The sequence below is a fragment of the Streptopelia decaocto genome (genome assembly GCF_964273445.1).
Source record: "Streptopelia decaocto genome assembly, chromosome: 5".
In the NCBI taxonomy this organism is placed as follows: domain Eukaryota; kingdom Metazoa; phylum Chordata; class Aves; order Columbiformes; family Columbidae; genus Streptopelia; species Streptopelia decaocto.
The window spans coordinates 58,716,859-58,731,411 of record NC_138659.1 but is presented as its reverse complement, the minus strand read 5'-3'; the positions used below and the strand labels follow the sequence as shown (position 1 = coordinate 58,731,411).

At 45.3% G+C, this 14,553-nt stretch overlaps 1 protein-coding gene across 2 annotated transcripts in view; it reads right to left on the bottom strand.

The window, feature by feature from the left end:
• SUFU (SUFU negative regulator of hedgehog signaling) overlaps nt 1–14,553 on the bottom strand; it is a 96,632-nt gene that overhangs the window by 19,723 nt on the left and 62,356 nt on the right. For both annotated transcript variants that reach the window (XM_082053981.1, XM_082053982.1), the window contains exons 9-10: nt 4,946–5,080; nt 3,328–3,466 (exon numbers count right to left, since the gene is read on the bottom strand). In XM_082053981.1, coding sequence (XP_081910107.1) covers nt 3,328–3,466; nt 4,946–5,080 — 274 coding nt within the window. The remainder of the gene's footprint in view (nt 1–3,327; nt 3,467–4,945; nt 5,081–14,553) is intronic.

Below are 14,553 nucleotides of genomic sequence, written 5' to 3'. Positions count from 1 at the left end.
AGCATGTCCTGACTCCCATCACTGGAGACTTAATGATGGTAATTCCTAAAGGATGATGCATGCTGACAGGCTTTGACACAAACTACCCCAGGATAATATTAATATGTATTAAAGGCTCAGGCAACTTTATTGGGACAGGCTTGATCAGTAACACATTTCAACAGAGCATCCCTATCATCTGCTGGAACATAAGTAAGGGAGGGAGGGAGAACACACGCACAGCCTCACCTTGCTTTGGGTAGGCTCAGAGACAAACAAGGTTGATTCGTGATGAATTGCACGCTTGGCATAGCTTAGCTGTTGGACCAAGAACCTTGGACGCTCCACCACGAATACAAATGTCACTGTGGGGCAGTTAATGTCAGAGCCTGTTTGCATGATCAGCATCCTTAACGTGGGGCCAGACACCTCCTGCACAGCCTTTCTCTGTGCGTCCGGAACATCTACCCTTCGGAAAGGAGAGGTGCTGAGAAGGCAGCGTGGGGGCTCTGCTGTCACAGCTCTGGGGGAAGGGGGAGTGGAAGAAAGAACTGCAGAGCCTTTGATCATGTGTAATGTTAATGCAAGTGTTAAACATCAGAGACTTTGCCACAGTAACTAGCACATAAACAGGAGTCTAGTGTTAACAAGGAGGACTTCTTGAATATGTTTGTACATTTCTGAGTCAAAGCAATTTCCCTATTCAACAATACATGACACTGTGGAAGAAGTTCAGAAATAAACCAGCCTGACATGCTTAGACCTTTAATAGAATTTAGCTTCTTAGAACTAATTAAATGTTACCTAAATGAAAAAAAAAAAAAAAAAAAAATCCAAGTACTTGGGAAAGGTGCCAATTTGACAGCTCTGGAGAATGAAATAATCTAATCATACCCAGTGCATGGGCAGCAGCGGGACAGGCTTCCCCTACTAACATGCCTCGAACGCGACCTGGAAAGCCTGCTGATAGAAATGTGGCGTACAATCTCCGTGCTCTAACGACTCCTTGCCTTTTCTGCTGAGACCGCTAAAACGGCTCCCGCTGAGTACCAGCTGCGGTGGCGACATGGACACCTGTCTGGTAGGAACGGCGCTGGGACGTGCCAAACTCCCGTCGTCTGCTAACCCTCCCCTGGAGCCCAGCGACCGGCAGCTCATTGCTCAGCCCAGGCAGCGGGGGCCGATAAACTGTGCAACACCTCCAGCCTGTCCCACCTTGGATGGGCTTCACTCCAGCCCACGAGATGTAAACAGGAGGCGCTGTGTTTAGTCTGCAGGTTTGGGCTTTCACTGCACCAAAGCTCAGGCTCAAGAGGAGTTAGTCTCTGGCTGCTGCAGAGTGGAGGCCAGAATTTTTCAGGCTCTTATTCCTCCCCTAAGACAGCAGAAAAAGTCCAGAGGAGATGCCTGCCACCTCTCTTCCTCTCCACAGTCCCTCCATTTACTTGTCTCTGCAACAAGCCCCTGCATTGCAGTGATTTGCTGTCAACCACCAACTCTCCTTGGAGCTCGTCGCTGTGCCTGGGGTCCCAAGCGAGGGAGGAAGAAAATCCTCTCTGGGCCTCGCTGTGAAAGCTTTGTGGGGCTTGCCAACTTGGCCAGCCCAGGCTGCAAGGGACTAAACCAAACACAGCTCGCCTCCTCGGAAATTTTATGCACCACAACTTCTTTTACTTCTGAAGTAAAGCCACATGAACCTCCCTCCTCCGCTCCCAAGACCACAAGGGACTGCTGAGCACAGATCAAGCCTCCCATTGCATATTCAGCCAAGAGCCTCCGACACTCCCACATGTATCTCACACAACCGGGTGCTCCTCCTCTTGTCCCAGGCTGCTTTTAGCCTCCCTTCCTCCCCCACCAGGTCTGTCCTCCTTCATTCTTATCCCAGGACGGGGCAGGAGCCAGCAGCAGAGCCAGTCACATCAGAAGAGAAGATCCAATAAGTTGACCTTGTGTAGGAGACAAAAGAGGGAACTTGCTTCTCCTTACCCCTTGGAAGGCAGCAATTATCCATCTTTCCCTCCCAGCTACTCCAAAGATTTCCATAATTTTCAGCAGACATGGAAGCAAACAGGTTGATAAGAGTTAATATCAGTTACACGTCTGAATGGTGACCTAACTACTGCTATTCTTCACTGTTTAGAGGTTACCTGACTACTCTACACATCAATACATTTCGATATGTGATGTAAATGCAAACAAACACTCTTATGTTTGGAGTTAAAACAGTCACAAGATCCTGTGTATCGTGTGCTGGCAAGCACAGGAACCAACAGCAAATGACCCACCCTTAAACCTGACCGTTTGCTGTTAATCATTACGGGAGTGTTGCACTTTCCAGTCAGCACAATCAAAGCACGGAAGCTCTTTGAAAATCCCTACACACAAGATGATTCTAGCCAAGATCAGCTTCTTTACAAGTCATACAGATTTCAAGGTATGATGTCCTCCAGACGTATGAATACGGGCAGTTGAATGCCTTGAAAACAAGTCACTGGAAGGTTAACTGCAACACTGCAATGCTAAAACTAACCCTTGCCTTCAAAATAGCAGGGGAGGTAGGAATGCAGTGAAGGCAGAGATGTACTGCATGCATATAGTCCCTCAGAGATGAGCTTTTCTGCATAAACACATTCCTCAAAGCTTTTTTACTTTCGCAATATGTTTATAACCATGAAGAAATTCAAGGTTAGAATAGTGCTACGCCATCATATCATTAGTGCATCAGTGCTCCGTAGGGCTGACCCTCAACACTGAGCAGATGGGGAGTTTCCGAGGAAAATCTGTGATACGGAAAAAATATGGGTGCAGAAAATGTGTGGGTGCTTCAAGCAACCACGAGCTTTTGTCAAAGAATCAATAGGAAAGAGCTAAAACTGAAAGAAGCAGTGCTCTCTGTGCTGCTCTCCTGCTAGGGGATGATGTAAAACTGAGATCTTGGCTCTGTAGGATCACAGCCCCACAGCTTTCTAGCTCTTCCACCCTGGCTCCATTCTTGTTTAGGTCATTCCACTCTGCCTCCCCAAATTCCTTTCTGGAAGAAATCAAGAGTAAATACAGCCTGTAAAGTGTTCACTGACTGCAGGAAATGGACACTACCGTATTCAGAGATGATTTTTGAACTTTCCAGCCACTGCTTATCAATTTGAGTTCCATTAATATAAATAGTAACAGTTCACCATTACTTTTTGAGTTCATAACCACTGGAAATATTATGCAAGAGCTATGGAAGATGTTGCAGCAGAAAATACAGATTTGTCACTCTTAAACCACACAAGACTTCAGCAGGATCATTTTTACAACACGGTAAAGGATGAAGGGGGAGAAAAAGTAAGGAGGCTCTCTCACTTGTAACCAGGGTCCGTGTGCTGCATAGGGGTGCTCTTCTGTAGCAAAGGCTCCTTCCACTCCTGTTGATACAAACGTGATGGCTGTATCTCCTGTAATACTTTTATATGTAAAGTGCCGTCCATGTAAGAGTCTTCCCCTGGGGAAAAAAACGTGTGTGTGAATTGACAGGGTGTGAGCAGTATTCAACAGAATATAGCTTCTGCCATCAGCATGAGAAACCATTTTGAAGGCAGTAACCACTAAATTTTCAGGAATACATGAATGATTTGCTCCACAAAGCAGGCCACAAGCCTCCTTCTGAGGCACAGAGGTCCCCCTTATCTCCCTCCTTAATCTCGGGGCCTTGTTTCAGAACTAGAATAGATCTAAATCCCACTGGATGCCTATCCCCGTGATGACGCACTGAAGTATGTAAAGGCAGGGGACTGGCAGTCCTTCAGTACGATGAAAACTGCAGGAGGGAATCCAGACTCCACATCATGTGGGAATATGAAGATGCATTTTCTAAGCAGGCTCATTGTGGGGCCCAAACTTACCAACTGCGACAATACCTAGTAATCCCACTGCCCCAACGCTTGACAAACGTAACCTCTTATTACTTAAGCATTTCAATAAAATGCCTAGAAAATATACACACATGACTACCTACACTTCCGTTTTTTTCATTCAATGCTTTCCACGGGGGAAATCATGGCTCTGGTGCTTAAGGCTCAAAGCCTGTGTGACACACATGAACAGCTTCCAACATGCAAGGGGGAAAAATTCAGGTATGATATATAGTGCCTAACAGAGTCACAGTTGCTTGATGAGTTACTGCTGGTCAGCTGAGCTGTGGTAACTGATCAGGACAGACTGTTCACGCATTTGTGATGTAAAATAAATTATGTTCATGTTAACCATCCCATTGGTTTCTCAACAGGCACAGGCAAGTGTGCACCTGCTGCTGATAACTCTGATACGACAGATATGTAACTCATTATTCTAAAGTAACTCAGTCAACCTGCAATCATTTGTCTTTACCCCACAGCTCATCTTTATGTTAAGGACTACATTTGCCACAGGTATTAAAAATAGTGTTGACTTACATTGTGGAAACCTAGAAAAGTCTCTTACAGTGGTATGCACAGTCTGATCCTTCAAAAGACAATATGTAGAATATGCATGCGATGTTTTGTTCCTTCAATCATGTAAGTGACATAATTTGTCTAAAAACACACTTACAAGCATAAACTGACTGCAAATAGGCTTTGCACAAACACTTGTGTCTGAGTCCATAAGCCAGAGTTAACAACTTAAGAGACTTCTTTGACAGAATATAGTAAAACACCCCTTCTTTATCATAGAGTTGCCAGCATTAGACTAATGAAAAAATCCCTATACTAACCCCGTCCTATTTCAGCACTCAAAATACACTGGACAACATAAAAACAATGAGAAACAATCTTACCATGAGGAACATACATGCAAAGAATAATCTGTTTCTAATGTGTTTTGGCAAAATACCTCAGCTCTGGCCTTTAAAGACCCATTGCATGCATGTCTGTATGGTGAAACAAAGACCCAAGGCAAAACCAGCATGTTAGCACATGCTGAGGAGGAGGAGGGCTTCACTCACCTTAGGCAGAGGGGAATGAGTGCTCCGGACTCCTGGTTAAATTTCAGGTGTACGCTCTCCAGCTGTCTTGTGCGGATTAGCTCGTGAGGAATGATAGCGGCTGAGCTCTCGCTTTCTAAACTGTCCTTACGGCTTCTAAATGCAAAGACAAAATGCACATATTTAGGATCCCAGTGCTGTGTGCTATTTCTGCTGCTTTTCAGAGTGATTGTGCAAATATTGAAGGACACAGGAGCAAACTGTTACCAAGGCACATCTGAGTTTTCATTGTCCCTACAGAGACATAGCTTCCCTCAGCCTACTAGTCCCAGCACGCAGCTCTTGACCTTGATTTAATGACACAGGATCTGAGTTGGTGCATGCACATGGTGCATCTCTTCCCAGCATACAAGAAATATAATTTCTGGGAAGAACTGGAGCAAAACTACACTCTCCAAAACCCCAAGCCCCTAGAAAATGGCTTGGAAGAATGAGCAGGCATGCCCTCCCTCCTGCTTTTCCTTTATCATCAGGATTTTTTGGCGGTACTCTGCAGGAAAGAGTTGTCCAGTCCCTTGTACCCTTGCTGATCTTTGAGGTCTCAGGAATCCCTACAATTGTCTCCAAATAATTTATTTGCACAGTTCAACCAAAAGGTTTTGAGAACCCTCTGCTTCCACCAGCATCAAGTGCAACAGTGAGAAGATGGACTCTACACGTGATGAGTAGGATATCCACAGACTGATTTCCCTTGCAAGTGAGGCTGCTTTAAGACAATGCAGCTTTGCTTTCTTATTCATTTCTGCAAGACTCACATATTGTGAAGCTATGGCTAAAGGTTAGTTTGTTACATGATTATGAACTTTGCCAGATAGAATCCTCCAGATAATCAAACAGGTATATCTCAAAATACTTGATCATAAACACTTCATATGTTCAAAGAGCATCAGTGTGATCCCCTATTTGATAGTCCAGAAAAAAGAATGAAGGACAGGGGGTTTATGATTTCTGCGGATGACATGGACTGATGTGACGTGTCTGATACATTATTTATATTTTGCCACCTGGTGTTCCATGTGACGTTAAGTAGAGACTTTGTTAAGATAGTTTCTACAGTACAGAATCACCAGAGGAGGGGACAGGGAAAGCAGGGGTGAACTGAGAGATACCACAGGGCAACGTGGTTCCATCATGCCAGACAGACCAAAAGTCTGTTTGGGAGCACTGTTCCTTCCTCCATCCAAGTGGAGCCACCTTTAACATACATCTGGAAATGATTGTAAAGAAACAGTTTGACCCTCATGAGCTGACTTAGATCACACATCTCCTTGATTTTACATTTGGGTGCTGTCCCAAAATTACTCCCATCTACGACACACATTGTAACACAGTTCAGTGTGGCTTCCAAAGCAGATCAGCCTGTTGGCTCTGCCGGGTCACCTAGTCCCAGGTGAGCCTTCCCCCCAGGCTGCTGAGCTGCCTGCTCTGAACTGAGGATACAAGCTAAAACTGATACCTTGCAGTGCCTTCCTGCAAATACTCTGCACGGCCAGATCCGAGACACGCAGGAAAAAAGAAATCAGAGCAGCTCAGCTCCCTACAAGATAAAATCTGTAAAACGTGTCCCATGTTCTGTCTTGACACCACACAAAAACAATAATGGACCCGGCAAGGACACAGTAGGTCAGGAGAGAGCTTATGCATGGGGTGGGCTGATGGACTGACAGTTAGCAGAGTGTCAGTCTGGCGGGTTAACCCCGAAGCAAAGACACAACCTGCTTTGTAGTCTCTAGGTGGCACTTAAAGCTGTGTTTAATCTACTTCAGCAAACATTTTACAGCTCTTTGTAGGTGGGGTCTTCAAAGAGTGGAGTGGGCCAGCATTTTGCAGGCTGATTACCTGAAAGTGCAGTTACAGTTGATTAATGATCAGTTGACCTTAAGCTAAGCTTTACCTCAACTTCCTTATCAGATCTTATATACACAGTCAAATGTGGGAAAGTCAAGCCTGTGGTCTACCGCTTCCAATCATTCATTTATCAATCCCTACCAAAAGTGTCAGCCATTAGCAACGCATGATTTTCAAGCGGGCCATAAGCTTGCACTCATTAAATGCAGCTGCAGAGTTTACACACCCTGGAGCAGATCAGGAGTTTTACAGCAAATATTATTGCTACAGACAAGAGACTGTGCCCTTCTCACCTGGACTGCCTAAGGGCACTGGGCATGTCCCATAACACAGCCTCCCTCCAAGGCAACCGCTGCTGCGGGTTCATGCTCTGGAAGGACAGACAGCCCCAGGACTGATGCCCGTATCCCTGGGCTCCAAACCCCTTGAGCTGAGGTGGGTTTTTAGGTTTCCAGCATGCCAGCCAGTACAGCTACCAGCACAATGGGGCTGTGGTCCGGAGGGGAAACAGCCTCCGGCTGCTAATGCAATAACAGGAATGACGACAATATTCTGGAGAGAAGGGGCAAAGCTTTCTAAGTCTTATTAAAAACAGCGAATGCTGTTTGTCATTACATGCTCAAGAGAAGATGTTGACTAATGTATAACTATCAAACGGAACTGTCATGACTTTAAGGCTGTCAATAATTATGACTTCACATTAATAAGTAACCAGCCCTTCTGTCAAAAAGGTGGAGGAGTGAAGCAAAATGGTAGTTAATACTTTGAATGGTACGAAATTATTAATCCTTTCCACGGAACTTTTCCAAAATAGTCACGGTCTCTGTGTTTCTTGTTTCACTTTAGTAGACCTCACACAATTTCAGCTATTTAAAGTTAAGGCGAAACTCCAACAGCAGAAACCAACCTTCTAAGGCAGCCCTACCTTTCTAAACCAGAGCTTTTTTGGGGGGGCACTTCTGGACATGTTGTGGCATGCACATGACACAGGGCCAGAGTGTCATCACTTCCAGACTCTGGAACATGTCAAGACCCATTAAAATTCTCCCTTTGGGAATGGAAATCCTTATGCTGACCCTTCCGAAGGGTGATGGCCCAGATGAAGGGTCAGCAGACTCCTAGGTTGTTATTAATAACAAGTTCCTGTTGTAACACATGCTGCCATCCACAGCTTGTAGTTTTCAGCCTCAGAAAAATGTGGAAAAAGTTTGCTTTCTAACACTAACATTCCTGGTTTTATGACTGTCAGTTACCCATAAGCCTTTGCTTTCTCTACCCCATCACCAAATAAATCAGCAGCAAAAGCCAGTGGAGTTTTATTTGTTATGACTAAGGCCTAGCTGACTATCACGTAAAATGTTGCAAACTTTGTCTATTCCAGATTTAATACTTCATCCAACCCCCACAAAAAAAATCACGTTTCTCAGTGTCCAGAAAAAACAAGTCTGCAAAAGCCAGGGCTGCTGCATTAGGAAAGGCAGTGGATTTAAATGGAAGCAGCGTGCCGGAAATGCCCCAGTTTAAGGACTGCACATCTCGTGTTTTGTGAAACTGGAGGGGAGCTGGAGGAGATTAAAGCGCATTTCCCTCTGATTGGGAGCTTGTGGGAGGTGTAAACGTGGGCAGTTGTCAGATTAATTCTTTAGATGATTACATTCTTTTTGTTTCTTTAAAGCTGTTTGTAGTTGGGTTTGATGTCTCCTGTTCTAGGCAAGTGTATTGCTGCAGTTACCAAGGTGACTTTATCTGACTTTCAACTATTTTTTCCAGCTTTGGTTTCTACCAGTAGTCTGCTTCTGGGTGGAAAAGAGAGGGAGGAAATGCTGTTTGTTGTTTTTTTGTATTTTTAAAACTTGTGAATGCTGATTAACAGTCCATGAACTGAACCAAAGCCATATTCGATTCTTTTTTTTTTTTTTTGAGAGAGAGAGAAAGAGGGGTGGTCAAACCATTGCAAGGGGGCCCCATGTGGCCTGCAGCTTCCCCAGAACTCTGTCAGCAGGGAGAAAGGGCCGGAGGAGACTACAGGTCCCAGTGTGCTGTGCTCCTCCTTGATGTGAGTGGCCACACGCTGGAACTTGTAGCCTCCCGGGGGCCCTCTCTTTGTATTCAAGATGAGGGTGGCTGCAACCTGCCTAATTTTATGCCAATTAGCAGCAGCCCATGGGGATCCTGGAAAACTGCCAATGCAATCACTAGGTTGCACAAAGTTTGTGTGCCCCCTCCTTACAAGTCATGTTTATAGCAACCTCTTCTCAAGCAACCCCACTGGCACTTATTTTATTGGGTTCAAGAATAACCAGGTTGATCGGATTAAGAAAGGTTTGTTTATTCTTGCATTTGCGTTTCGCTTTATGATCACAGCACTTGATCTCATGGATCTGTCACAGAAGGAGGCCTCGGTTCTCTTCCAAGCTCTGTCGCTGACATGGAAAATAATTTTTCTGTGTTTCCAAGTTACTCAGGTACCGAAATCGCAAAGTATGCAGCAGGGGCTCTCTGTAGGAGTGGGTGCCCACTTCCTCACTAACCTGAGTTACAGTCACTGATTCTTGCTTCCTTGGTACAAATCCCAGCACTGAGTTAGCAAATGCAAACCACTAGCACAAGCTTACACAGCTTGGAAAGGAAGGCTGGACTGCTTTTTTTTCCTCCTTTCTTCCCTTCTCAACTGTTGCTGTTTCAGACCTCCTCACTCCCTAATGAAGATATGGTCAAAGATCACTTAAGTGCCAGCAGTCTTCCAGTGTCTTTCCCACAATTTCCCCTGAAGGGCAAACCAGCAGTTGTGGGAAAGAGCCCTGAGCATCTTGACACACAGAGCCACGGGACACGTCACAGACGCACAGAGGCAAAGGCAGGAATGGGGAGGACACGGTTCCACAGCTCCTGCTGGGGCCACTCTGAGACAAGGCTAGCTTGGGTGCTCAGGCCTGGGTGCTCATCAGCCTGGTTAAACCAGACTGTGAAGATGTTCTGTGTGTGGTTCCTGGCACAGAAGACCTCCAAGGACAATGCCAGTTGCAACAATCCTCTTGCCACTCACATATCCCTTTGGAAAGCTGCATAATAACTACTCCCAGTGCTTGCAGGGGCCAGACTGTTCCAGACCTGCAGCTGAACTGGGATTGAGAGATTTAGGCTGTGCCACTGGCACCCTGCAGACTCACCGGCAAAGTCAACTCTTTTTATGCTTCAGGTTCCCTGTCTGTAAAACTGAGACGTTTTTCCACATAGGGGTGTTGCAAGGACTAAGTCAATGTTTGCAAAGCACTTTTGGATTCTTAGATGGGGAAAGCTATGCAGAAGTGCAAGTTATTAGCACGGTGACCGCTCTGCACTTCTACTGACACTGGTTTTCCAGACATTTGCTTTCCTAGTTCGCAGGCTTGTCACCCAGCACTCAGCCTCATGCTTAGAGACACTCCCTAAAGTATATTGCCTCCCCCCATTCAGCATTCCTTACTCCAGCAAGACACCACTGAATGGTGTCTCGATGAGAGAGCATGCCTAAATAAGCAGGACTGGATTGGAAACTTACTGCTTAGTGGTTGCAGAATCAGAAAGTCTAGCCAGAACCGGGCAGTTTCGGAGAACGCTGAAATGCTCCCCTTATGTAAAAGTTTGCCTCCAAGAACTGAAGACAGGAAACCAGCTACACAGACAAGAGCTCCCTCCGCCCAAGCAAAGCAGCAATCAAACCCCAGCGCAACTGGGAGAAGCAAAGTGCAGACTCGCCTCGAAGCAAATCCTACATCTTGACATTACTGCCAGAGCTTCCTCAGAAATGCTGCTCAGATGGAGCTTGTTAATGTCCATTAACCCAACTTTACTGACTGAAAGGAGAGATCAGCGCGCCCTATTTACCGACTCAGAGGAACTACATGAGCAGTGGGCTCCACTCCTGCAAGTGGTGTCACTGTTGCTCACATGTTCCAAAGCAGACACACCGTGTGACAGTCTGGGGTTATCCCAGGACTGCTGGAGTGACACAACTTCTCCCTCTTGCCACAAGGGAAGGGCAACAACCTGAGATGCTCAGGGTGCAGTGAACCAGAAGGTCGCAGCCAGCACAGTCCTGCCAGCCCCACCTGCCGCAGGGTTGTTCCCTGCTCTGTTTGCCAGGAACCTGTCTTCATTTCCCTGCACAGCTGGGAACTGTTCAGGGCTGGATGGAATTAGCACATGGGCACAGAGTTACCATATGTTCAGGTTTCCCTAGACTCAACCTGTCCTTCTGCCCGGAAATTGAATGCAGATGGGATTTGAGGTCTCTGGGGCATCTGTTGTCTGTCTCTGGACAAATGACCACTGTGCATGAGGAGACCAGCACATACAGAGTTATCTGGGAAATCCAAGACAGAAACATGGGAATCAGACAAGTTGAACCACATCGCTTTATCCTTCTTGAGAAAAGGGAGAGCAATAAACAGCGGAGAGGCGCTAGAAAAGCCTTGTCAAAGTAACACAGCCTTGGGAGACCTTTTTCCACCACTCAAGCCTCACCCGCAGACACTCGGGACGCGCATGGACATCACTTGAATACTGGCACAACAAAACGTAGCAATTACTTATAATTTTAGCCTCAACATGAGCAGTAATGCAGTGTGCTAGCTCTAGGTTTCTACTCCATGCCTCAGCTCACAGGAGCAGAGAACGGTCTAAGTCAGCCAAGGGGCAGAAAAACACGACTTTCAGCAATGCTGTGTGATCAAGAGGACCCCTGAGGGGTGGAAAAGGTCAAAAATTCTCCTACCCCAACCATGGCTCTCACTGCAACTGTGGCAAATAACTCCTCTGTCCTCATCTGTAAAATGAAGATACTACCCTGGTACCTCCCAGAAGAGCACAGCTAATTGCCAGGGACAATTAAAGACTCGGCCCCAGAACTTATTACATCAAGAAATTAAGCAGCGAATGAAGCAAAACTCCGTAAGTGTCACTGATCTTTGACATATGGAGCTTCCAGCCCACTGAGGTCTGAACAGCAGCAGTGTTTAGTCTGACATCTAAACGTTCCCTATGGGTAACAGCTCGTCGTATCCAACAAGACTGAATCTGCACAGTTCAGGAGACCAGGAGCCTTGTCATTCCGTCTGTCTGAGCAGCACCTACGAGCCTGATGGATCCTAAGAAATAAATAATGCGCCACTGTAAAGTACACTCGTATTCATACATGCCTCATTTTTCCAAGCAGTAATCAAGAGTATTATGTTACCTATGGTCGAAATGATTAGTCATGTTTCCAAAGATTAATTTACATGTTCTTTTGTTTAATGCATACGAACTGATTTAATGGCTGCTTATGAACTGAGCTAATAGTCTTTTCGAGAAACAGATGTCCGATGCAGTTTTAAGCATTAAGAGTGCTTTTATTCATATCCTTAGGAGAAAAGGGCTACACAGTCTACAGTACTAACACTAATGAATCAAAGTACTACAGCTGCCCAACGGGGTTTGACAGAAAACAGCTTTTTCTCAAAGGAACTTTTTTTTTAGGACTCTGGGACAGTGAACAACTGGTAATATGCATGCTTAACATGTAAGCATGTTCTTTGCTGGAGCCAGAAAACTGAATCAAGGCCTATCTGCAACCAAACAATGTGAGGCTTTTGCATAAGCACTGAAAACTGAAACTACACAAAGACAGAGAAATCTGTATGGAACTTGAATCCTTCACACTTTATACAAATAAATATTCAAAAGTTTGCGTGTTTCTGATACTATTTTGTGACGCTGAATGCAGAACAGGTTGTCTGATTTAAACCCTGATAGATTATTGTGTGTGGGTGGTAAGGTTAGGATAAAAGGGAAGAAAGCTACTAGGAAAGCAGTTGGTGGCTGCAAATCTATGATAAATAAACAGCACATTCCTCTTCTGCACAAAGCCATTAGAGTCTGTGTCAGACTTCAACATCCTAATGTCAGCTGGGTGCAAATTTGACAGCCTGGGGTTCTGCAGTGCTTGCTATGGAAAGCAGCTTTGGAACAATTTGCCATGTCCCAACGGAGCATTTCTGTCAAGTTCCCAAGGAGCGTCTAATGCACCAGTTATCCACAGGACCCTTGCAACGAACCACGGGTTTGATATTTTATGGTCTGGTGTGTACAGTGCAGGATATGATTACACACAAGCCTGCTACCCATCAGCCAGCACCTCGTAATCGTTAACACATTTATCCTTGTGGTGCCTCAAGAAGATGACATTGTTATTGGTCCCATTTTATAGATTCAGAACTGAAGCTCAATAGCTAAAGGACTTGCCTTTAATTAGACAAGATTTACAGTGAAGGACAGAACTGTGTTCCTGCCCTACAATGCCCAAGCAAGGATCACACCAGAAGGACCAGATCTATATGCAGAGTTGTCTTTCATCTCGGGTGCTTGTAAATCTTATGAAATGACTATATCTGTACTGGGTTCTGTGCCTTTTGTGTCTCAGCCTTTGCCACTGCTACCTGTTCCTATAGTGAACATGGGTGTAGATATACTACTAACACACAAAAGCTGAACTCCTAAGTTACATCCCTCTGCAGCAGCTGGAAATGAGAGTCTCCAGATCATACTCAGGTACTTAGCAGCACGTTGAGCAACTTTGCTCAAACACATAAGATGTGTTGAGACAGTGTATTAAGAAAGGCTGAGACCTAATAAGATCTTCCTCTTCTGGTTCATCTGTACCGCACTGTGCTGGAAAATACGTTGACTGGTAAGTTTTAGCCACAGTAAGGGTAATAATCAAGTCTGATTTAAGTACCAGTTAGTTAGAGGTTGTGAGTAAACACTGATTTCCAGAACAAACCACTCCTCTCAATACAGTCAATGCATTGAACAAGTCCCGTTACATCTGCTACATGAACTGGAAAAGAGAAGCCACCACTCGAATAGAAGAATACCTTTTCCAAACTCCTCTCAAAGCCGTCAGTAACATAGAGGAAGAAAGTATTAGGACATACTGCTGTTTTAAGTTGAGGAGATCTCCTTTATCTCTCCGATACTAACTATCACCAGAGGAACCGCTGGCAAGACCCACAGCTGACAGCTCTCTTGCCTTAACCGAGTTGCTATTATGGAGAAATAGGCTACCTATCAGTTTCCACAATGGTAACCATAGACCTCAGAGAAATGTATTGATCTTCCAGGAGGCAAACACCAGGAACCAGCCATTCCTGCAACTCAGGCTTCAGGTCGTGCAGCTGCTGCAGATAAGACAGATTGGCAACAAAGATCACTGTCAGGGATATGAGGCTCCGAATTTGACCTGCCTTCCTTTCTCTCTCAGAACAGTTAAAAACCCACGTAAATATTTGTATGCTCCATCTTAGACCTCTGCTACTCTTTCACCACTCTGTCTTGAACATATCTCTGTTTATCTTACCCTGAATAACGTAAAGCTTTCTTATCTAAGCAACAACAGCCTCCTAGCATTAAGGGTTACATCAGCTGCCTCCCTGACCTGATGTGCACCCCAAATGTTTCTGGTCATCCCCAACCACTGTGAACTCAGAGCTTTTACTGGGCATGCAGATTCATGCAGGAGCACAGAACCTGTGAGAAATCACGCTCAATACTTTCAAGACTCCCAAGGCTGGGTGTGATATGTGCAAATGCAATGGTATAATTTTATTTTTTCAGTGCAGCCAATGGACCACCCACCGGTCAAATGGGACTGACCTTCAGGTAGGGAAGTACTACTCAAAATCTGAGTCAGGTCACAATCT